Raw genomic sequence first — 22,414 nt, forward strand, 5'->3', positions numbered from 1 at the left:
GCGGGGGGGCGGCGGCAGCGGGGATTGGGCAGCCCCCGTCACGTGGGCGCGCGGGCTGTCACCGGCCGCTCCCCCGAGGCGTGACGGCCGCTGCGGCGCCGATTGGGCGCGCAGGACGGCGATGGCGTCGGGCTGGCGCGGAGCGGGGCCGGCCCGGCCGCAGGAGGGGCCCCTCAGCGCTTTGCGCTGCCCGCCAGCGGCTCGGCGGGAGCCCTCAAGCAGCAGAACTTTGCGCTGAGCACGTCGGGGTAAGTGGTTGTGGCAGTCGGGGGGTCGCTGCTGCTCTGCCAGGCCGCGCCAGGGCGGGCTGCCGCCCCCGGCCATGCCCGTGTTTGTGCCGGGGGCTTCCCTCTGGGGCAGTGGGCTGTTCCTTGGGCACCTGCGGCCAAGGTCTCTACAGCACCCCCAGAGCGAAGGGGTTCTCCTTGATACGAGATTGCACCTTAAGGAACAATAAACAGAGGATCCTGTTGCTACCCAAGACGGCTCGCTGTCAGGATGCTGGCTCTTCAGGGTCTCCGGATACCAGAAGACGTTTGTGACCTGCACTTGTATCTCCCAGTGACCCCATTAAACTAGGAGGTGGTAGGTTTTAGAACACTGTTTGTGCTCACTCTCCTGCTGTAGCAACTAGGAGATGCTGTCTCTAGCCACCTGTTGTAGAGTTGTATCGTTTTTCCAGATGACTTGCTGTGTTTGGCATTGCCATTTGTTTCTGTGCATCTGATTAAACCAGTTTCACAATTTTTCAAGCATTCTTGTGTCCTCTTTTGCTCTGTGCCCTCAGAAACCCTGAACCTTAAAGGGCATGAGCTTGATACCTGTGCTGCATAGCCCTAGATATGAGCTACCCACTCTGTATCCTGAAATAAGTGGTTTAATTGCTCTGCTTTTTCTCCCAGATTTGGGTGGATTGAGGTCGACTATATTACTCTAAATCAGTGTTTGTCAACTTAATCAGGTGTGTCGTCCTTGTTTACAACTCCCCTGTCCTTTTTCAAGAGATGCACCCTATGAGGATAAAGTATTCTAAGAGCATTAGCAGCCTTTAAAATGTGTGTTTTACTTGTTTTGTTGTGTAGCACACACCCCCTGCCTCTGACTTTTCCTCCATACATTGATCTTGGCTGCTGACAAAAACCAGTCCCTGTACACCTGAATGCCTTCAGTAAAGCACTTGCCAGCAGTACTGGAATGGATGTGTTTCCTTACAAGATAAGTGACAGGTTTAAGAAGAAAAAACCCCTTTCTCCAGACAGGTTTAATTTACCAGCCTGTAGCCACAATCCAGGGGCTGTGCATTTTTCAGTCTCTGCTGCCGTCAGCAGTTCCAGTCTGTGCAGCTGTGGCGCACTGGTGCGCTGTGGCTGGAGTGGTTCGTGCAGGGGGGAGTCTCTCATCCCTGGGGACAGAGTTAGGAGAGCCAGCTCTTAGCTCAGCTTCCGACTCCAACCTCAGGCAGACCTTCAACATTGCTTTCATCTTCCTAAAACCTACTTTACACTCTGGATTTGAAAGTTCCCTTCTCCAGGGCCTGAAATAGGTGAATCTGTTCAAACAGATTTTTCCATCGCAGGCTTTCGGTTATTCAGATCCAATCTCCCCGCCCTAAGGTGCTGATCCGAAGGAGCCGCCCAGCACATTAACGCGTCAGGGTGCCACTGAGCCGCGCCTGCCCAGGGCCCGGGCGTTCCGGCCATGGCTCTCGCCCGCAGCCCCCACCGGGACAGAGGCCGTGCCGGCACCCCCGGGCTGCGCGGGGACCGCGCCGGCTGCTGAGCGCTCGGCGCCCGGCCCGAGGGCGGCGGGGCGAGGGGCCGCTCGGGCCGCCCGGGCGAGGCCCCCGCGGGGCGGCGGTTCCGCGGCACGAGAGTTCCGCCGCGGCACGGGGAGGGTTCGGCCGCGGCACGGGGAGGGTCCGTTCCGGTCCGGTCCGTTCCGGTCCGTGCCGCCGCGGCGGGCGGGGCGGCTTCCGGGCGAGAGGGGAAGCGGCGGGCGGCGCGGCCGGGTCCCGGCGTTGTCGGCCAGAGCCATGGTCCGCAAAAAGCTGCATCGGCCCATCGCCGCCATGGCCAAGAAGGTCCGCGAGTACCGGGCGCTGAAGAACCGGCCGCGGGACTCGCAGCGCTTCGCGCTGGACTACGAGACCATGCGGCGGCCGCTGACGCAGAAGCGGCTGCCGGTGCGGGCCTGGGAGGACGTGCGAAACGAGAACCGGCTCTTCACGCTGCTCTGCCGCCTGCCGCGCTTCGGCGTGGGCCGCACCGTGACGCGCAAGTCCTGGCTGTGGGCGTACGACGAGCCCTGCTACTGGGTCATCACCAAGGTGAAGGCGGACTACACGGCCGAGGTAACCGCCGCCCCCCCCTCCCCCCCGCCCCGCCACCTCCGGCCCTCAACAGGTGCTTGTTTTCTTTGCAGAACATGGACCATGGAAGAGCTTGGGGCTACCTGACCTTCAGAGGTAAACCCGGCTCGTTGTCCTGCACACGGGGTTTGGAGAGCGCTGCTGTAGGCAGGACCCGAGAGTAACGGGAGAGGGGGGAGCTTGCAGCAAAACCGCAGCCTTCCTGCTTGGGAAATTTGTTTTTCTCAGATCTGCTAATCAGAAAAGAAGTTTTCCATGGTTTAGTTTCAAATGCTGGGGCCTAGCCCCCACTGAACGCATTTCTAAGGGGTGTGGTGGGAGAGGCAGTGCAGGCTGACCCTGAGGAAAGAGCGCACTACCAAGGGATGAGACAAGGTGACAGACTGTTTTGAGACTTAGAAAGCAAGACACAGAATGAACACATGAAGGTATTCCAGTTAAATTCGTTAGTAAAACAGGAGTGATGGCAAGTAAATTATGTGACTGGGATTTAAATTTAATGCTTGGACTTAAGTGAGTGATTTCCCTTCTAAAAGCTGCTTTTTATTAGGCAAACAATTGTTGCTTACTAGAGTTTCTGAAACATTTCTCAAAGGTTTTTAAGTTGTTGGGTATTTTTGACATTAAATTTCCCAGGGAACTCTCATCAAGTGTAGAGAGAAACTGCTCTTGTTCCTTAGCCATGGAAACTAAACCAGAGAGAGATTAAGTGACATTTTAAATTAAGAGAGGGAGTCAGCCACAGAATTGCAACACCTTGCCTGTAGTTCTTTCAGTCTGTTTCTGGTTTGATTTCTAAGGACAGAGCAGGGAAGGTGCTGTCTGATCCTCTGAAAACTTCCTTTACTATTGCCTGTTGCAGTATTTTTGATACCAAAGAGTTGACGCTTGGTGCATTTCCTGGAGGGAGTTTGTCAGTGTTGTCCATGGGTGTTCATCATCTTTTCTCAGGCAAAACCGAAGAAGTAGTGAGAGAAATCGACAAAATCATGTACCATGACTGGCGTATGGTGCCCAAGCATGAGGAGGAGGCCTTCAAGAGATTCACCCCAGTGTTGGAGGAAACCATTCGGTACCTTCCATACCCGCCTCTGCTCCGAGCCATGATCCTCGCACAGTGGCAGAAAGAGGGAAAACCAATCACAGAGGAGCCAGTGATTGATTTGGAGAAGGTCATGGCCTCTCCCTTTCAGCGTGCAAAGAAAAAAGCTACAGGGACACCCGTATAAAGACCTGTTCTGTGTCCCGAGCTGCCTACATGCTCTCACTGTTTGCTAGAAGCACATCATCTTACAGAAGATCCCCTTGCCCACTGTGGCATGGTGTGACCAGGTTTCCTGGCATTCTCCCCCCCTGCCCTGTACAGCCACCTCATCTGAAAGGAAAGATGCAGATACATGTGGATTTTTTTTTTCCATAACTTTGGTCTCAGTCAGCAGAGGAACCTTCTTGGTTCCCCGTGTAGTACCTGAATGCATAGCTCCTGTCATCCAGCTACAGTGCTTTGGAGCAGTTGTCTTTACAGCCTGAAAATGAGGTTTTTAAGAACATTTTCAGATAATTTGCGTCCTACATATATAACAGAAAAATGACTGAGAATATCATGTTATTTCACAGATGTGTACAAATGTATCTCCTAACAAAAATAAATGTTTTCTTATTTTTGCAGCACAGTAAGAAAACTTTGGGGTTTTTTTCAGTGCATGGAGATCATTGTGAGGTCCAAATGCAGAGCTTTTTAAGAGACCTTACCAAGTCCTTACCAAAGGTTTAAGAGACCTTACAAATACAGGCACAGCCTTGGATTTCTTGTAACTGCTGCAGAATCATCTGGGCTACTTACATACGATAGCAATGAAGAACACAGGAGGAACACAACTTTGGATGCTAAGCTTATCCAGAGCTATCCATCCCTTATTCCCAGAGATGGCTGTCAGGAGATAGCAGAAATCATTTTAATTCTGGTGATGCAAAGTATACAGGATTGGCTCTTGCTGTTTGAAGCCAATGTCAAATTACTATCAGTTCCAGGGCAGTGTGTTGTGGTGAACATTACAAAACTGCAGCTCCTTAGTGCAGTTCTTAGCATTTCATTTTCTCTTGCAGTGGCTGTGGATTCTGCTGCTGTGTCAGCAACTGTTGGAGCGTCTAGTCTGCCTGTGGGTAGAGGGGGCACCAGAGCTGTTTCACTCTGTAACCCCACAGATCAGCTCTCTGCAGAAGCAGCTCTTTGGTTCTTTGATCTGCGCTAGTGGGTGGTGAAGAGGTGCTGTGCCATTTGCTGTGGCATCCTGAAATCACAAGTAGCCTGAAGGGATTTACTAAGGGAAAGCAAAAACTGGACTCTGTGCCCTACCCAGTAGGCCTGGGTGGGACAGAACACAGGAAAAAGGCTGTCATCAGGCAGAAGCAAAGGGATCAACACTGGCTACCTGAGGTTCCTCACCTTCCTAGGGGAAGGCTTTTCATGAGGTAAAAGCCAGTCCTACAACAGGGCAAGAAGGCTGGGCAGGGCTGGGCTCTTGTCCTTTTGTTGTGGCAGGGCTGGTTCTCTGGCTTCATAAGCAATAGGAAAGGCCAGGGGAGGGAAAATTGGGAGTGTTGCTAAAAGCATGAACAGTTTGAGGCTGTGACATCCTGCTGCAGCTGAGTAAAAAGGAGCTTCTCTGGTTTTCATAGCCTCTGCTGCCAGCTGCGGGGCTGAGCTGGTGCCTTCCTGTCCTTACAGTGATTGAGGTGCTACTGAACCAGCACAGAAACCGAGGACAGGTGAGGTGGGGAAGGAGGTGTAGATGTGAGTTAGATGGGACAAGTAGAGCAATGCGGTCCTCTGTCCTGCACAGCCAGGAGCTGAACACAACCCCAGCACAGGCAGTGCCCTCCCTGACAGCGCACAGGCCCACAGTCTGACCACAGTGGGCAGAGCCAAGTGCTGGTAACAGGGCCCACCAACAGCCCAGAGAAGGCAAGAAATGACCCACGACCAGGGTCCAGCCAGGGAGCCCAGCCAGGAGCAGAAGCACGCAGAGATAATCCACCGTAAGGCATAGAATCATACAATGGCTTGGGTGGGGAGGGACCTCTGAAAATCACCTAGTCCAAACCTAGTCCAAGGGGTGCATCCAGGCACAGGTGGAGACAGGCACAGTCACAGCACAGCTCAGGCAGAGACTGAAGGCTGCAGCTGGTGCTTTGATGAGCCTCCTGGGCCATGGGTGGTAAGGGCCCATGCATGGGTGGGGGCCCAGGTGGGGCTGCTGCTGCTGACCTCAGGGCTGTAACACTTAGGGGGGTGTCTTCACACAAAGCCCTGGGCAGCCCGAGAGCCCTGTGTGGTTGTGAAGGTCCCCTTCTGGAAAGCTGCACAGCCCTCATTTGCCAGGTGTTGGACTCAGTGCCTGGAACATGCTGGGAGCTCTGCCAGGACTCTCAGACCTGTGCATTGATCTGGATCTTTTAACAGCACAGGGGTGGTTGGCTGAAGGATGATGGTAATGAGCCCCTTCCTCAGTCACCCAGGCGGATTTACCCAATTCACTCAGTGCCCTGCTCAAACTGCCCCTGGCTGTATCACAGGGTGCAGTGCCAGGGGATTGCAGGATGGGTCCCAGGGCCTGTTTCCAAACATTGTGGAGATGCTTCTATGGACCCAGGCAGCACTGCCTGCTGTACCTCACCCTGGCCTGCATAGGACAGCAGCCCAGCTGTTGGTTGCGGAGATGACTCACCTTTGGGACACCTGCTTAGGGCAGAAGCTACTCCTGGTGTAAGGAGGTAGCTCCCTTGTCTGTTACTGCTGTGTACAGCCCTTGAATTAATGCAGTTCCACAAAATAAATACGAATGTGTCTAAGTGCTGCTGGGACTAAGAGGAACTCACTTCCAGCACTGCTGAATGGCAGATTCCTATGAGACTCTGTGAAGTACCACCCTGTATTGACAGGGAACATCAGCAACTCGAGTGCTGAAAGCTGAGCCTGATGTGTTAACCCCCAAGGGGACACCAGGAGGACAGCTGCAGCTAGCCAGCAGCTGAACGCTTGTCTTTTCTGCCTTTTATTTCTGACACTAGAAGCTACAGATTGCCCTGTGGCTGGCAGGAGCAGCTCCTCTGCTCTGACAGTAAGCAATCCGCATCTCATTTCTTGCCACTGAACTGCTCAGTGGTGAACACAAGCTGCCATTCCCACCCTTTTAAGTGCCTTCTTGTTATTAAAAACTGAGTGTAAATCCCAGTGCCTTTACAGGAATGAGATGTCCTACACTTGCTGATGTTAACACATTTATTACATACAGAACAGATATGGTTTGTTGTTTGATAGCATAGGGGACAAAGCATGGGAACATATTCATACAGCAGTCTCTTTACAGAATGCCATCTTCAGACCAAATAGCGGAGTTTACAGGCCTTAAGACACTTTTTAAAATCCTTTTGTAACATACAAGATACTTTACATACATCACAGTGGAGATATGACAGGGAAGTGTATTGAAGCCAGTCAGTTCTCACCTTGCTGCCCAGCAGCCACCAAATGCCCACAGGAGCTGACAGCAGAAGCTGGTTCTATTTAGCTGTAGCTGCCCCTCTCGGACCTGTGCTTCTCTTGGAGGAAAACATGCACTGAACTGGAAAGGAACCTGTTGGTAGAGGCCCGAGACTGGTTTCCTTATGTTGCCAGGGCCCAGTGACCAAGTACTGTCACTTCAACTGCTAAAACCAGATATAAAACAAACAGTAAGAGGTAAGAATGTTGCAATTCTGTATTTTCCTACGGAAAAGTGAATAGAGCTAAGGAACTGGGCCTAGTAGGGCTTTTTTTTTTTTTTTCCCTTTAATTAGCCCAAATTATGAAGTTTACCTGGCCATAACTGATGAACTGTTACATATCTGTGGACTCTGTGGTCTAAATGTTGATCTTGTTAACTCTAACACGCTCTTGTCTTGTGATCCGAAGAGTTCTTCCTAGCAGAAAGCATTTTGGGAAAGTGAGAAGCCTGGCACGGACAGCAATGCCCCGGAGAGATGTACCTGGTGAGCGGTGCCCTCGCATGCGGGCGGTGGCTCCAGGCGTCCCTTAGGCCAAGGCCGGGCACCAGGCAGGTGTGCGGGCAGCGGGAGGGCAGCGCCTGGGCGCGGGGAGGCGCGTGGCGCAGCACTGCTCACGGGCAGCGTGGGCACCGCGGTGGCCCCAGAGGCCTCTGTTCTCCAGAGGCGTCCTCTTGCCTCCCTGCAGGGAAACGTATGCCCTAGCCTTTTCTCAAGTGTGGATCCAAAAATCGTTTCAGTGCTGCTGTATCAGGACAGCTGCCATGTGTCAGACCTTCCCCGGGGAATACCACATGCCTGCAGCACATAAGCAGCTCCAGACCACAAGACCTGGGGGCAACCTAGTCTATGGCAAAAAGCACAGGACACAGCTGGGAGCTTTCCAGACGATGAGACTTCCCCCAGCTGTCCCCCTACCACCCCGCTGGCACAGGGACATCCCTGTGAACCCCAGAGTGTTGCTCAGCTCAGGATGAAACAAGATGACCACCAGAAGCTTCCAAATTCATCGCTAACAACTGGTACTCGCTCTAGTCCTGCACATCCAGAAGGGAGTATTCAAAGGAAACAATTTGTCCTTCTGAAGACAAGACTGTTTCCGCTGTCAGAAAGGGAGGACCAACCATTGCCTCTACATCTGGAGCTGCCACGTTCTGCATCTGGAGCTCAAAACTGCTCTCCCTGGTCCCATTTTTTGCTGCTTCTCTTGTAAGCAGGATGCACATTTGCAATCCCCTAGAACTGCTTACACAAGGAGGGCCATGAGATTCTTTTTCTCAGGGGTTGTCAATCCCTTTCAGGAGTCAGAAATTTCCAGGTTTTCAAACTACTCAGTAACAAAGTCAGTGCTCACTGTCAGGCAAAAAAGGTCAGGAGACCTGGCCTCAATTCCTTTTTCTGTGTGACCTCAGGCGATACACAGCCTTTCTATACCCTGACTGCACCTACACAGTCTTTCCTAACCAACAGCCACAGTGTGAAGGAAAACAGACATCTCCTTCCAGCAGCTCTTGAGATGGGGACAGCCTACGAGTCAAGGTAATCTCAATGTGTTAATGCATAATTCACAGCAGACCAACATCATCTGCCCTCTCCTGACATTTTAAAAGCCAACAAGCACTGTGCAGAGATAGCTTTCTCCTGAACCTTTCAGAATGAGCTCAAGACTTCTTTTCCACCTAGCATTTTTGGAAGGGGGAGTTAAAAGTATTGCTGCCTTTTCTGCTCTTAAAAAAGCAAAGTTCCAGTACCCCTTTGCTACCACAGTTTCCAAAGGTCCTGTGGCCTCCATGATCTAACACCCATCTCCTATCTGAGGCTACCAAACAATCCTCTCTGGACACACAGAGTCACCCAGCACATGACTGCGGAGACGACAGCAGAGGAGGTAGACTTTCCATCTGCAGGTATGGAGGATGTGTTTCCCACAGTAATGGCACTACTGCCTTCTCCAGCCAAACAGCAGAAGTGCTGCCCAAACCCTGACACTCCTGTCTATTGAGGGTTCCTTGGACCTGGCTGCTCTCAGTCCGTGGGACATTATTCTGTGCTTATAGGTGGATAAGGTGGAGAGTCCACTGGTGAACTAGAAAGTATTTCTGCTAGGGTGCTGTAGAAGTTGTGATTCACCATCAGTGCTTTGGTGGGGGATGCCAGGGGGACGTACTTCTTTCTCATGCAGGTGGGAGTGAGGCAACCTGCTGGAGAACCTGAGCCACAACCCCTCCAGCTGCCAGCTCGTGTGCACCGGGCAAAGGCTTTGCACAGTTCTAGCTCCAAGCTCCACTTCATCGATGTGCTGCCATGTCTCTCCTTGTAGATGCCAGCTCCAGAGCAGAACAATAATCCAACCACGCAGAAAGCGCACAGGCCCAAGATGAAAGCTGCAAGTTCAGAGGTTAGAAGGGGGTCACAGTCCGAGGCAGGAGCCGTTGCAGTTGTCTGGGGTCGGTTTCCAGCAGTAGGTATAATGCAGGCATTCTGTATGTACATCTTGGCATTCAGGCGGGAGGAGGGACACTTAGATTGGTGGGAAAGGAGAAATTCTCACTCAGGGATATAGGATACCTGCCACACGATAATGTGACTCCTTTCAGCCTTGGAAAGTACTGGCTTCACCTGGGTGGCGTCTCCTGCATTCTCCTCTGTCTCATCATCTTCTCCATCCCCTGAAGACAGAAAACAGAGAGTAGAAAAGGCAAGAAAGAAAATCCCAAATTGCACTGCTCTGGAATGCTTCTAAAGAGGTTAATACCCCTGTTAGAGTCTCGGCAGTCTGACAACAGCCAGCATGAGCTGAGACCTTCCTTTATGCCTGGAGAACATTTATAGCAACGTGGTGCTTTTCTGAAGCAGAACTGTATTGGTGGAACAAACCATCTCCAGTACTAGGAAAAAAACACCCTTCCTTTTGGGGAAGCCAATGTTTACAATACAGGCAGCACAGGTGACCACAGTGAGGCAACAATGTTTGAAGTCAGTGGCAGATGGTTTTATTCTTTCCAGGGCCATTAAGGCAGACTGTGTGGCACTGCAGGCACAGGCAGGGGCACAGGGTTTGGCAGCCTTGTGCCATGCAAGGAAAACACCTGCTATCTGCCCTCGCAGCCGGAGACAGGACAGAGAGCAGTACTTTCCAGATTTCACTCCTACAGCAGCGACCCCCCTCCCCACAACCACGGCCCCGCACCCCTCCCCGTTCTGGACGCTCACACCACAGGCGCTCACCGATCCGGAAGTCGATGTACCCTTCTCCTCCGCTCAGCACCAGGACGTTCTTCAGCTTCTGCCCCTCAGTCTCTGTGGCCGCTGTGCTGGGGTTCTCCGAGGGGCTGTCCAACACACTCCCATTCAGGGTTGCTAGGACATTGCCTGGGAGAGGACAGAGGTGCTGTCAGTGCCTCTGCTCAACCTCCATGCAGTTAACACGCAGGCGCACACACACACACACACGTGAAATCTAGAAGTCGCGGCTGTTTAAACTACTGATGTGTGAGCCACAGGGACCTGCAGGCGCTAAATCAGCTCAAGCTCCTGCTGCAGCATGGATGGCAGGACAAGGCCCTCACAAGTAAGGGCTGTGCTCCTCCTTACCAGGCACAGAGACGAAGAACTTGACAGCATCACGGTGGCCATGGAAACAGAGCTGTGCCTGAGCCATGGAGCAGTAGGGAATGAAACTGCTGGCAGATTTGTCACTGTTGTCATCACCGTAGACGTGGATGACCCCGCCAGAGCGGCTGCCCTCTCCAGAAGTTGGTGAGGTCTTGTTGGCTGGGGACAGGGAGGAGGAATATTGTCAGCAATGGCTTTGAGTCCCCTTGAAAGGATTGAATCAAAGAGAAAACTCATGAGCCATGAAGGAAAACCTTTAACGGTGAAGGTCTCTTTAAAGGTCTTGTGTAAAGGATGAGATGGAGGAGACCACACTAGACTATACAGTCCCTCTCTCTTAGGCTGGCAACAATCCACTCATCATAACAAACTGTTATTTTCTCATCCAGTCTAGTATTTGCCTTCTAATGAGGCACACATCCCTGGAGGTGCTGGGCATGAGTGACCTTAGGACAAGCTAGACAAGGTCTCTGAGGTGTCCCACTGAAGGCCTCTTCAACAGCAGCAATCCTCTCCAGCATCCAGAAATGACCTACAGTCCTAGGATCAACCTTGGTCTTTTGTACCTGACAGGGTATCAAAAAATGTCTGCTGTACCCATGAGACATTAAGGGCACCTGGAGGAGAATTACTGCTGTTTTCTGGATTAGTGAAGTTGCTCAGTTTCCAAGTCAAGTCCTTTGCTTATGCCAAGCTGTGTCTGGTGAAGGCCTCTCAGCCCAGTGTCACAGCAGTGGAGTGAGGTCCTTCCTTAGTCCTTGATTTTAGCTGTGACACCAGAAGATCAGCTACTCAGGCAACAAACATCTGAAAGATGTTCACCATCCACAGCTTCCAAGGATTTCAAGGTGGGCTCAGGGGCCGACATCAGAATGTGAATGCTTCCACTCACCAAGGAACAGAGACGAGTGCTCAGAGCTCAGGATGGGTGATGCTTTCCTTCCGCATGCACCCACATCAGTAAAACAGAAACAGTATGAAAATCAGAAGGCTTCCACTTCCTGTGAGAGAACTGAATTGCACGCTTAATTATCTGTAGTTCTGTATTTTAGCTTGGGCTGGATTTCAATTATTAAGTAACTTGAACAAAGGAGACTTTTACCTATCGGGTTCAAGGATGGCAGGACAAGTACAAATATTTCGATGGAAAAATTAAAATCAGTGTGTGCCGGGGGAAGATCCCCAAAATGAAGGCTCTCTGCACCTCTGTGCTTTGGTTTGCTGTGAGCAGCTACGACTGGATGAGCTCATCTGACTGACAGACAGGGCTGGTACTAGCACTTCTTCTTGTTCAGTATCTGGCTTCTTACTGCAAACCAATATCAGATGCTTTAAAAGGAGGAGACACATGTTGACAATGCTTCTGTACAGCCACAGATATGTGTTACTCTGAGAAAAAAGTACTCATTTCTGACCCTGGAAAGGCAAAGATAAGCACAAATTTGAACTCTGAGCCTGCCTTAACTGGCACAAAACCAATCAATTCTTAATGTTTATCAAAGTCCCCTCTGATTAAAAGTCTTGGCTGATTACTTCCAGCTGGCAGGTGTCACAGCACCTACTGTCATTGGCCTGGAGTTGATGAGAGAAGCATCCTTGGAAGACCAAGGATGACCAAGGAAGACCTTGGAAGAAGAGTCTACTCCTGCTTCCTGGAACTCTCTGACTGAATGAACCTTTACAGTCCCATCTCAAACCTGGCCTACCACAATAAGGGAACTACTGATGGAGAAAAATGCTCTTAACACAAAAAAACCCAGAGAAATGGCCGATGAGATAGATGAAAATGTTTTTAGCCATGGGGAATGAGGATATTTACATTACTGTTTCTGGTCATTTTTCTCAGATGCAATTTAAAATGAAAGTGATGAGCAAAAATGAATGGAGAGAGCTGAATGGCAGGATGGAAGGGTAGGAAAGCGACTGCAAAGGTGATTGGGTGCAAAAGGAGTGAAAGCTGACGGGAGGAGGCAATGGACTTACCCCGGAGCCCAAGGAGTTGGCCTCGGTGGAGGACTACAGCTAGGCACAGGCAAGGAGTGGGAACACAGAAGGGCACAGGAAAAGACAGGCAGGACGGGAAAGAAGAAAAAGGTGATTACTGGGAGAAAATTCAGGGAGCAACAGAAATGTATAAAACCTAGAGAAACCACAGCAGGAGCTACAGGCCCAGATTAATTTATACCAACACTGTTCTTGCTCAGTTTCCTTTTATCTTACAAGGTAACATCTGAGATGAAAGAGAGACCATGGTCACAAGGAGCCATTGCTAAAGTTTTCCAGTGAGACCTTACTGCTTACCACATTTTTACAGAAACACCAGAAGATAATGCAGCTGGTTTACCGCAGGGAACAAGTTTAACTCAGAATTAGGACAGCAGCCCCAAGAAAGAATGGACTTTAACACAGGGATTCAGAAATGAGACAGAGATTGCAATGCACAAAGACAGCTGTGTCACTGGCTTCCTGGTGTCAGCCTCAGGCATATCCAGATCCACTCGCCTTAGAGGAGACCAGCTCAGCCCTGACTTTCAGAAGGATTACAACAGGTTTGCTCCTCTTATACAAGAGCCATTTGCTTCTCAGACTTCCTGCTTGCAGTGGTGAGAAAATGTTCATTTGGCTGTTTTCTGTTGAAAGCAGCTGCCATTGGCCTCAAGTCCTACTCCCCCATAATATGGAACAGACCTGCAAAATCAGATGCTGACTGGCAGGTACAGAACAGGATCACTAAGAGCTTCAACTAAGCTTCCAGCTCCAGACATACACCTATTAACTACTACTGCTGGGTCTCCTCATCAGGTTGGATTTGGCACAGGATACCAATTTCTAGACTGATAAAGCTGAGCCCTAATTTGAGTAAATGAAGCTTTTCTAAGGTTAGTTTCTGGAAAATACTGTTACAGAGACGTTTAGATGTCTATGCCAAAACAGAATTTCCAGGGAGATCTTCCTGGTGAGTTCTTATCCCATGGTCTCCTTTCAGAGACTTACTACAATTCCCAAAGCTTTGTTTCTCCTGGTTTCCAGTAGCTACAGAATCGGTCTGCTCTGGCAAGGTCATGCTCAGAAAAGAAGGCTGTGTGGATGGTTGAGATGTCATTGGTTCCCCAAGAAGGAAATGGCTTCTACTGAACTGAAAGGGACAGTAACAAATACTATTTGGTTTTAAACAGGTTGTCTGTGCAACTGAACACTTCATTCTGCCAAAGCCATCTGCCAGGCTGCACAAATAACATGCAAAAGCTGCTTTTTTTTTTTTGCCTTTTTTTTTTTTTTTTTTGGGGGGGGGGGGGGGGGGGGGGCAGGCGGGGGAGCAGGGCAGAAGTATCTACCACAAATGTCACTTACTCTCAGTCAGTGGAATGGAGATGACGACACCGTTCCCTGTCCCTACCCAGAGGCGGTTGCCAGCAATGAGCAGGGCTGTGATCCGCACGAAGGAGAAGCCCAGCTTCCCAGTGCCTAGTGGGAATGCAAGACAACTGGAGAGTCAGTTACAGCTTGGCTGATGGATTTTGTTATCTCTTTGATCTCAGTAAGCAACAGACCATTCACTGACTGTCCCTACTGCCTCACCTAGCATCTTGCTGACATAAGGCTCAATGTCAACATCTTGCAGATGCTGATGGCTGTGGGCGTGGTAAAGCCTCAGAGTGGAGTCCAGGCGGATGGAAACCCACACTCCATCTCCAATCCATGCCAGCTGTCGCACCTGACTCTCCCGCCGAGGGTGAGCGTCAAAGGATTTCTGAAACACCAAACAGGCATACCAATGTGGGTTGACAAAAGGTTTGCAATTATCTACACACAGACGCCATTTTCCTCAACCGAGATCACTTCGTTTGGCTTCCAAAGCTCTTGGAGAAAATATGTTAATGCCAGCTGACCTCAGAAGTTCACTACAGTATACAGAAAATCCCTCACTTGAAGTGATGAGTTGTATAGCAGTTCTGCAGAGATCACGGTCTTTGCAGACCAATTCAGGAGCAAGAACATTAGAAAGCAAGAGCTTTCAATGTGCTTGATAGAAAAGGAAAACACACAACTCCACCATAAATTCCAAAGATCAAACTGCTTTGGCTCAGCGATGTGAACTTCAGATTCAGCACTTCTCCCTTTGATTAGAATTATTCCAAGAACTATCAAATAGGTTTGTACCAAAACCACCGTATTGAATTTCAACCAAAAGGCTCTAAACAACATTTTTTTCTTAGGCAAGTGGAATCACCGGGGCTTGCTAACTGTACTCTGCCTCTGTGCCACAATGCCTACAGATGGAGAAATCTTAGATTATATATGAAGGGAAGCTGCAAAGCAAGCACCTACATTTGCACAGTATGGGGCCTCACTGACTGACTAGTAAAGGGAAAGAAAGTGCTCAGTTTAGACTTATCTGAAGATTTAAGCTCTGCAAAGGGAGGAATAAATAGTCCCCCTGGCAGTTTGGATCCTACAGTCAGCAATGACAGTACAAAGGTTCTGCATTTCCATACACTGATGCAGAAAACAGCTCTAAGAATAAATAAAACACAAGCAAGCATGAGCATGCACATACACACATTTGCTTTCTTACCTCAATCTGCATTGTCTTAGGCTGAATAACATGGATTTTGTTCTTGTAGCCACACCAGACTCTATCATACACAACAGCCATGCAGCGGATGGAATGGTGAGTGTGACCGAGGTCCATTAGGTGATAATTACTGAGATCCCACTGACCATCTGAGGTGAAAAACAAGTGTGGAAAGATGCATCTCCTTCATGACACGTCAGTATACAACAGAATCATCTACCATTCCATGTATATCTAGGTATACAGGCTTAGCTAATACTCAAATGCTCATTTTGCTTAGGTCTGTGAACTACCCATGAATCCAGAATACTACTTTGGGCACAGATACTTACGAAACACATAACAATAAAGTTTAGTTTGGTGGACTGAAAGATCTCCAAATCAGGCTGATTTAAACATTCTTTTATTGTAATGAAGTGAACAGGCTTCTGTAACAAGTACAACAAAAACAGCAGGGGAAAAATAAAAGAGAGCCTAACAAGGCTATATGCTGAAACCTGAAAAGAAATGGACCTTGTGGTGAGGCTTCCTCCTATCCCAGACAGACAACATGAAGTGTCAAATCCAGGATAAGGAATCAATCTTCCTTCTTTCATGCTTATTTTCTAACTAACCTGGCAGATACTGTGTTCTTCACAGAGACGTGGCCTCTATGTCATGGAGCTTTAGCCTGTTTCTGATGGGAACTATTTTTATGTGTCAGGGGTCAGGCTTGAACTCATGACAAAGGGTGAATCAAAATTTTAATTGCACAAAACCAGAAATCTCTGTATTTCAGCTTGCTGGATAAACTGCTACACAGTGAATAACTAAGTTCTTAATATGCAAACATTAGTTACAGTTAGCAAATTCCCATGTGCTTTCAGGCATGAACACAGCTCAGGAACTGCTCAAGTCATAGGGAAACAAAAACTACAGTAGTGAAGAGGACAAGAAATACAGAATTCAAAAGGTATCTTGAAGTGACAAGATTAAGGCACATTAGATTACTCAGACATCTCTTCTTTGAAACAAGAAAAACTGACCAAGTGTAATTCAAAGGCTCCATTTATTTGGGATTTCCAGACTTCCAGACAACCCCAGCTCTGCCTGTTGTGTCTGCAGTCACCAGTGCCACTACTTATACGAGTCCAACTTCTCTGGGAAGCATCAGGCCTTTTTGCAACTGCAGAGGTGATCTGCTCGGGCACAGCCTCAGCTGTGTGGAGCTCCCTGTGCATGCCCCATTACAGCTGATGTGTGAATGCACAGTAACACCAATAGGGCCCAAATGCATTAAACTTACCAAGCATGCCTCAAACAACTGCACAGTGTGTGTGTTCCTAGAAGTGTTGTATTTACTCTGCATGTGCTACACAGCACATACACGTTTCTGTTCAGAAAAGCTCAGGAAATGGTGTTAAAGTGTGCTATAGATGTTTCAGGATAGAAATTACATGCGTATAATTGCTATGCATTGTAACCGTATGTTTGTACTCTGGCAAGCCAGCACCCTTCCTTCTCAACTCAGAATAGCATTTAATCCATTCCTACACTTTCGGCCAAGTTTAGTTTTCTCTTATTACATTGATTCTTACCTTCTCCCCGGTGGAATATGGCTAGTGTTCCATCTGCCAGAGCAACAAGGACCCTCCCTTTCACATGCCTGAAATCACAGAAAAGTAAGTACTTACAAAAACCTGTAGGAGTAAGGGACTAACAAATCCTTTCTGACATCCACACACACCATCTTCATGTTCTTTATTCCTATTCAGTTTAGCCCTTGCAGGAACATCCTGCAAGGGCCAAGGGTCATACCTCTTACCTTCGTTGTAGTAAGACCATCCATAGATTTCCTGTTGAGGTTAACTTCTCCTTCACACTTCTTGTGTGTGTTAACTTCACACAACTTCACCAATTTCAACAAATTCCACCTAACTTATACCCCAGTGAAATTTTCCCTTTCTCCTCCCCACTTATTTCCTCCTGATACATCTAGTACCTTATTCACTGAATTGGGTCAGGTCTGCAGTTGAGCAGGAAAACAGCTCAGTATGAGGCATTTCAGTAACAAAAAACTTGGGAAACTTTCCTCACAAACCAATGCAATTAGAAGAGCAAAGAGAAAGATGACTCACAAGGAGGTGCTATCCCTATCTAAAATACCACTTAGGCACTGAACCTTCTCCTTCAGCATCCCCTGGCATGCACACTTACACTAGACTCAGTACAGAGTCCTTCAGCTTTATCGAGTGCAGACACTTCTTCCAGTTGGATACAGCCGAGTGCACATAAAGCCTGTAAGAAAGGAGAAATCGGGGAGGGTTAGCAGCAAGGCCCCACACCTTCAGCCTGACTAGGCTTGAGTCTTTCCTTCTGGTAACAAAAGATGGAGGTTAGGTAAGAAAGTGAGGTTAAATCCCTGTGCCTATGATGAGCTGAGGACTCAGAACAACAACGAGCAATGAAAACCTACACCAGAAACAAGAAGTGAACTAAATGAGAAGTGGAGCCCAGAGAACCGAGGTGACAGAGATCTGTCAGCCCAAAGGGAACCTACCAGCCGTTCTGTGCTCCCAGCCACATGGTGGGGGCAGCACTGGTGCAAGTCCCAGCAGCATCCCCATTCGACTCCTGATCTGGCAGTGTTGTGCTTGACTCTGTCTTCAGCTGCCCATTCTCCCTGAAGAGGCAAAAGAACATTGTTAAAGGCTTGGGCAGCAGCAATGGACAGAATGCTCATGTAGCTCACAGTCTGGCATTCACAAGCAGGTAAGGGCCCTTGTATACCCAAATCACTTCCTTCTCGCCATGTTTTTTAATTACTTGATTCCCAAATCCACAATCTGAAAAACTTCCTTTTTTCCCCACCAATACAAATAGCAAGTACTTCAAAACTGCAGAATTTAACTTGGTGTTTGGCACTACTACTACATAAATAGTATTTTCTTTGTTCATTTCCAACTTCAACAGAAACAACTTAGAACAACTTGGTCATTTAGGAACAATTTCTATCCAAGACTTCCATGTTGCTCCTCAGGTCATCACATCAGACTCATACATCTTAAGAATTTTTGGGTAGTGAATACACTTTCTTCATTATCTTTACAGCACATTAGAGGTACTATAAGAATAAATCGGTTGTTTTTACACACGAATCAACAAGCTCCTTCAGTAAGAACATTAAGTGTACATGTACTTTGGAAGATCTGTCTTAACAGCAGGTCTAAATTCATACTGAGAGAACAAGTATGTGCACTTAAACAGCTGACAAGTCTGCTGCAGGTTGAACCACGCTTATTTTCTTTTCATTTCTCTCTCTCTCTATCATCAGATCTGTAATACTGTTTGGGCACAAAACTGAGAAAACACTTTGACACTTTATCAGATGATAAGGCTGGTTCTCATATAAAAAAACTTATGAAAACAGAGCTGATAAATAGCTGAACTGGCACTTTGGCCCCAGACTGCCTACCCATTCTGCCTAAGAGGCGCCTGTGCAGGGACTGGATCTGTAAACACGTGCTCCGTGAGGGGCCCAGGCCGGGCCTGAGCAGGCTCTGCCTCACTTGTACCATTCTCTGGTACCTCTGTAGCTTCTGTTGCCTCCTCAGTAGACTGGGACTGGTTGATCTTCCCATTGCAGACAGCAGCCACCTCACCTAAAAGACAAAGAACAGTGTAAGACATACTGGATAATGAGCTGGTAAATTAGCTATAGAGAAAACAGGCTATCAGTTATTTAATTTATCCTTCCTTGACAAATTCATCAAGCCCTGAGCCTGCACCACAGGCAGCAGATCATCCAGTGTTTTTTTCTGCTTGGATGGGGAACAGAGACGATTTTAAAGTGAGGCAAAATCTGTGACTAGCAAAACTTGAGAAGCTCTCCAGGGCTGCCCACTGCAGTATGGAGTCAGCAAGGGCATCATTACAGTTTTCATATGGGCTTAACTGACTTCACAGGAAGACATGGTTCAGAGAAGCAAGCAATGAGAACGGAAGCAATTGTAGCTGGGCAGACATCATCTGTCCAAAGTACTCTGTTACATGGTCCCTGCAACCAGGCTGCAGGATGGGGATCACTCATAGAAAAAAGGAGGGCTCTAAAGAGAAATGTACCAAAAGGGCCTTTGGTCTTCCTTGTAGCACATTAAGAATCTTCTTGAGACCTCTGAAGTAGTTAACTCAGGAACAGGAGGATGCAGGTGTAAAACTGTAAGCTCATACGGGACTGGCTATAATTGGACTGCCATTAAGTTTTCCACCCCAAAACTCACTCTGTCCCTTGTCCAGCACAGGTGTGTCACCACGTGAGGAACAGTTGCTTCGTGGCACATTGCAGCGGGTTGCACAGCCCACCAGAGTGATTCCTGCCAAGACACCATCTGTTCCAGAAGACTCTTCAGGATTTACATCTCCCTCCAGAAAGATCTCGCCTGGAGGATAATCACTCTCACTGGCCGCTGAAGGGCAAAGAACAGATTCTCCCATAAATCTAGCTGTCATTGCTCATTTAAATGTAGCAGTACTCCTGAGGTGACCACGTGAATGGAAGATGCTGACCCTTAAGGTTCACTTCCTGGGGAGGCACCACAGCATCAGTCCACATTATGGCAAATCCCCTCATCCCTGGCATCAACACCCAGGCCAGCTACAGAGCTCTCCCACACCTGGGCAAAACTCAACTCTTCCTCCCAAGAACCATCCTTTACATGACAAAGGAACGACTTACAAAACGTTCAACAGTGAGGGATCTTCGTGGAAAGGTCCTACAAGGAGGCAAGATCTGAGTTATGGTTTAGAGGGACAATTACAGAATGCAACAGGGTCCAAGAGTTAGTTCTGCAGTGAGGACACTACATTTGTCACTCCTCAGTGGAGCAGGTGACCCTGTGCAGATCAGAGCCAGTGCCTGGGCCCCACTTACCAGGGATGCTGGAGATGCAAAGCACATGAGCATTGCAGACAGTGAACTGGTCCACGACTGTGCCGGGCTGATTGGCATCAATAATTACAACTTTACTTGTTGACAGCGTACTAGTGAGGATCCACACACGACTGGACGTGGCATCCATTTCATGGAGCTCTTTTGCCTTCAGGAAAGAAAACACACAGGCAGAATCAGTGCCGCTCCCAGATCAGATTGAGCATATGAGTGCTTGGCAACATTTACACATGCAAACACCACAATGCCAGCTTCAAAGAGCCAGGTCTCTTCCTAGCTGATGCAAATAAACAATATCAGCTATGCAAATTTCATTCACATTGCTTCAATAGTATCTAGAACATTGTCCAAAGAACCTGTCTGGCTTCTTAGGGCAAGAGGAGTTTGGCCATCCATTTCTCTTCTGAGATGTCTGACTAGTGTATCACTGAACATTCATTTCAGACAGAATACCATGGAGCTGGGCTGCACTCAAGCTACTTAAGCAAGCTGATCTCAGAAGACTACAGGGCAACAGCATAAGATAGCTGTGGGGAAAAAAACCCCAACAAACCAGAAAGGATAACACATTGTATTATTATCTGCAAATTACAGCTTGGTTCTTAAAAAAACCCACCACTTAAGACTTATAAAACAGAGCTGGAATAAATCTCAAGAGCTTCAACTTCTGAAAAAAATGGACTCACAGACTCTGCTACATCTATGTTCTTTTTAACAAAGCTTTGCCTGAGTTTATTTACGATTTTTTTAATTTACAGTGATGAGGGCTCCAAAATCTTCCTAGCAACCTCATCAAATGCTTAATTACCCTTACTATTAGGAATTTTTTCAAAATTCCAAATGTTTCAAAAGTAGAAGTTGGAAAATTTTATCCTGGATTATTTATCCCAAATCACACAGGAAGTTACTGAAGAGCCAGAACACCACAACCCTGCCCAAGACGACACCTCAGAAGTACAAGTTAGAGCATTATATACAAAGGTATTGAGAGAGGGGGCATGTCAGGGGTGGAATGAGAAAACACACTGGAGGGGGAAAAAAAATCCATTTTCTTTTCTGACCTTTTTCTTTTCAGGAGATGTATGGTTACTTTTGTTGTTCTCGCCTTCCACTTCCCTATCACAGGTGAGGGGATCACGTCCAGGATCCAATTTCTGCCCATTCCCAGGCTCCTGCTCCAATGGTCTCCATCCTGTGAGATTGACTCCAGCTGCACACCACAGCTAAGTAACAAAGGGAGGAATCTTAAACTTAGAATTCTGGGAGGCTCCAGGGTCTCTTTAAATTCAGACACCTTTGTAGAGAACTGTGAACATGTGTCAAACACCTAAAATATTTAGTTGGAAACAAAATATCTTGTTGACTTCTACTAGAAGACATAGTCAGATTTGATGGAGGTAAGATAAACGTTCTCTGTAACCTAGAAAAATCACTGGGTTTTTTAACATACGTGACTAAAAGATTTAAAGAAAATAAAGATAATAAATCAGGTGCGTAACTGATAATAGGCTCCTGAAATATCCTCAGTTTTTGACTCTGGGGTTCCCAAGTCATTGTAGCAAAGGAAGCAGAACATGGCAGATGTTACTAGGTCGAGGTACAATAAGCATGACTGCTTAACTAAAACTGACAGTGACTGCTTGACTGAGGATACACATTCAGTGCACTCCTCTTCCCTAGCCCCCCTCCCACACCTTGCACTCTTCAGCTTCCTCACACAGTCCTTTTCCCAAAAATCAAGTGTTTGTCTGATCTTAGAGAGCTATTTAAAGAACTAAGATGGCAAAAAATGAAGGGAAAAAAAAAAAAAAGAAAAAAAAAGGGAAAAAAATATGCTCATTTATCTCACTACGTAACAAGCGTAGAGTGAAAGAAGCACACTGCATATTTTCTGAAATCAAATTTAGCTAACCTTCTATGAGCTATTTCTAGACAGTTTTTTAGGAGAATGCTGGGAACAGGCCTACAGAAACAAATACTGAATTTATCCAAAATCATAAAAGCAAGATTCTGAGCAGAATTTTATCCAAAGATCATGTCAATCATCTAGAAACAACTAACAGCATATGAATTTTCTTACAACTTAAACATCAGAATGACATCTAAAAAATAGCTCTGAATGAAGTTAATGACAAACTGCCTATTTCAAAACAATCAGTTAGAGCAGATAAACGTGCTACCTGCAGAGAGATGTCTATTCTCAACCATAATTCTACTCAAAATATTCTAGTATTGATAGACAAAGCTTCACAAAAATCTGCTCTACATAATATTGTCCTATTACCAGTGAATCCTGGTCAATGATGGAATCTAAAAGAGTGATGAAATGCATTTTTACCTTTCACCTGCTCATTTTCGTGTATTTTTATACTGTTCTATATTA

The 22,414-nt window shown here is 47.7% G+C and overlaps 2 protein-coding genes and 1 long non-coding RNA gene across 20 annotated transcripts in view; 2 read left to right on the forward strand and 1 right to left on the reverse strand.

Annotated features, from left to right (window-relative positions):
• The first annotated feature begins 106 nt into the window (after positions 1-106).
• On the forward strand, positions 107-755 carry LOC141966610 (uncharacterized). The gene is made up of 2 exons (XR_012634605.1): positions 107-248; positions 449-755. It is a non-coding gene; the product is annotated as an uncharacterized LOC141966610 (long non-coding RNA).
• A 1,183-nt stretch (positions 756-1,938) lies between these two features.
• Positions 1,939-4,036, forward strand: MRPS34 (mitochondrial ribosomal protein S34). The gene is made up of 3 exons (XM_074919227.1): positions 1,939-2,350; positions 2,422-2,464; positions 3,320-4,036. The coding sequence occupies exons 1-3, from the start codon at positions 2,033-2,035 to the stop codon at positions 3,595-3,597; spliced, it is 639 nt and encodes a 212-aa protein (XP_074775328.1). The 5' UTR covers positions 1,939-2,032; the 3' UTR covers positions 3,598-4,036.
• Positions 4,037-6,642: 2,606 nt separating this feature from the next.
• MAPK8IP3 (mitogen-activated protein kinase 8 interacting protein 3) overlaps positions 6,643-22,414 on the reverse strand; it is a 74,866-nt gene continuing 59,094 nt past the window's right edge. For 17 of the 18 annotated variants that reach the window (XM_074919298.1, XM_074919292.1, XM_074919290.1 and 14 more), the window contains 14 exons: positions 21,093-21,254; positions 20,014-20,179; positions 19,364-19,549; positions 18,559-18,745; positions 17,644-17,766; positions 17,301-17,381; positions 16,682-16,749; positions 15,105-15,253; positions 14,108-14,279; positions 13,880-13,993; positions 12,512-12,550; positions 10,508-10,687; positions 10,142-10,285; positions 6,643-9,582 (listed from right to left, as the gene is read on the reverse strand). In XM_074919298.1, the coding sequence (XP_074775399.1) occupies positions 9,461-9,582; positions 10,142-10,285; positions 10,508-10,687; positions 12,512-12,550; positions 13,880-13,993; positions 14,108-14,279; positions 15,105-15,253; positions 16,682-16,749; positions 17,301-17,381; positions 17,644-17,766; positions 18,559-18,745; positions 19,364-19,549; positions 20,014-20,179; positions 21,093-21,254 (1,893 nt within the window). In that variant the 3' untranslated portion in view covers positions 6,643-9,460. The remainder of the gene's footprint in view (positions 9,583-10,141; positions 10,286-10,507; positions 10,688-12,511; positions 12,551-13,879; positions 13,994-14,107; positions 14,280-15,104; positions 15,254-16,681; positions 16,750-17,300; positions 17,382-17,643; positions 17,767-18,558; positions 18,746-19,363; positions 19,550-20,013; positions 20,180-21,092; positions 21,255-22,414) is intronic. The other variant, XM_074919296.1, reaches the window with a different exon arrangement.

The sequence above is a fragment of the Athene noctua genome, chromosome 15, assembly GCF_965140245.1.
Source record: "Athene noctua chromosome 15, bAthNoc1.hap1.1, whole genome shotgun sequence".
Classification (NCBI taxonomy): Eukaryota; Metazoa; Chordata; class Aves; order Strigiformes; family Strigidae; genus Athene; species Athene noctua.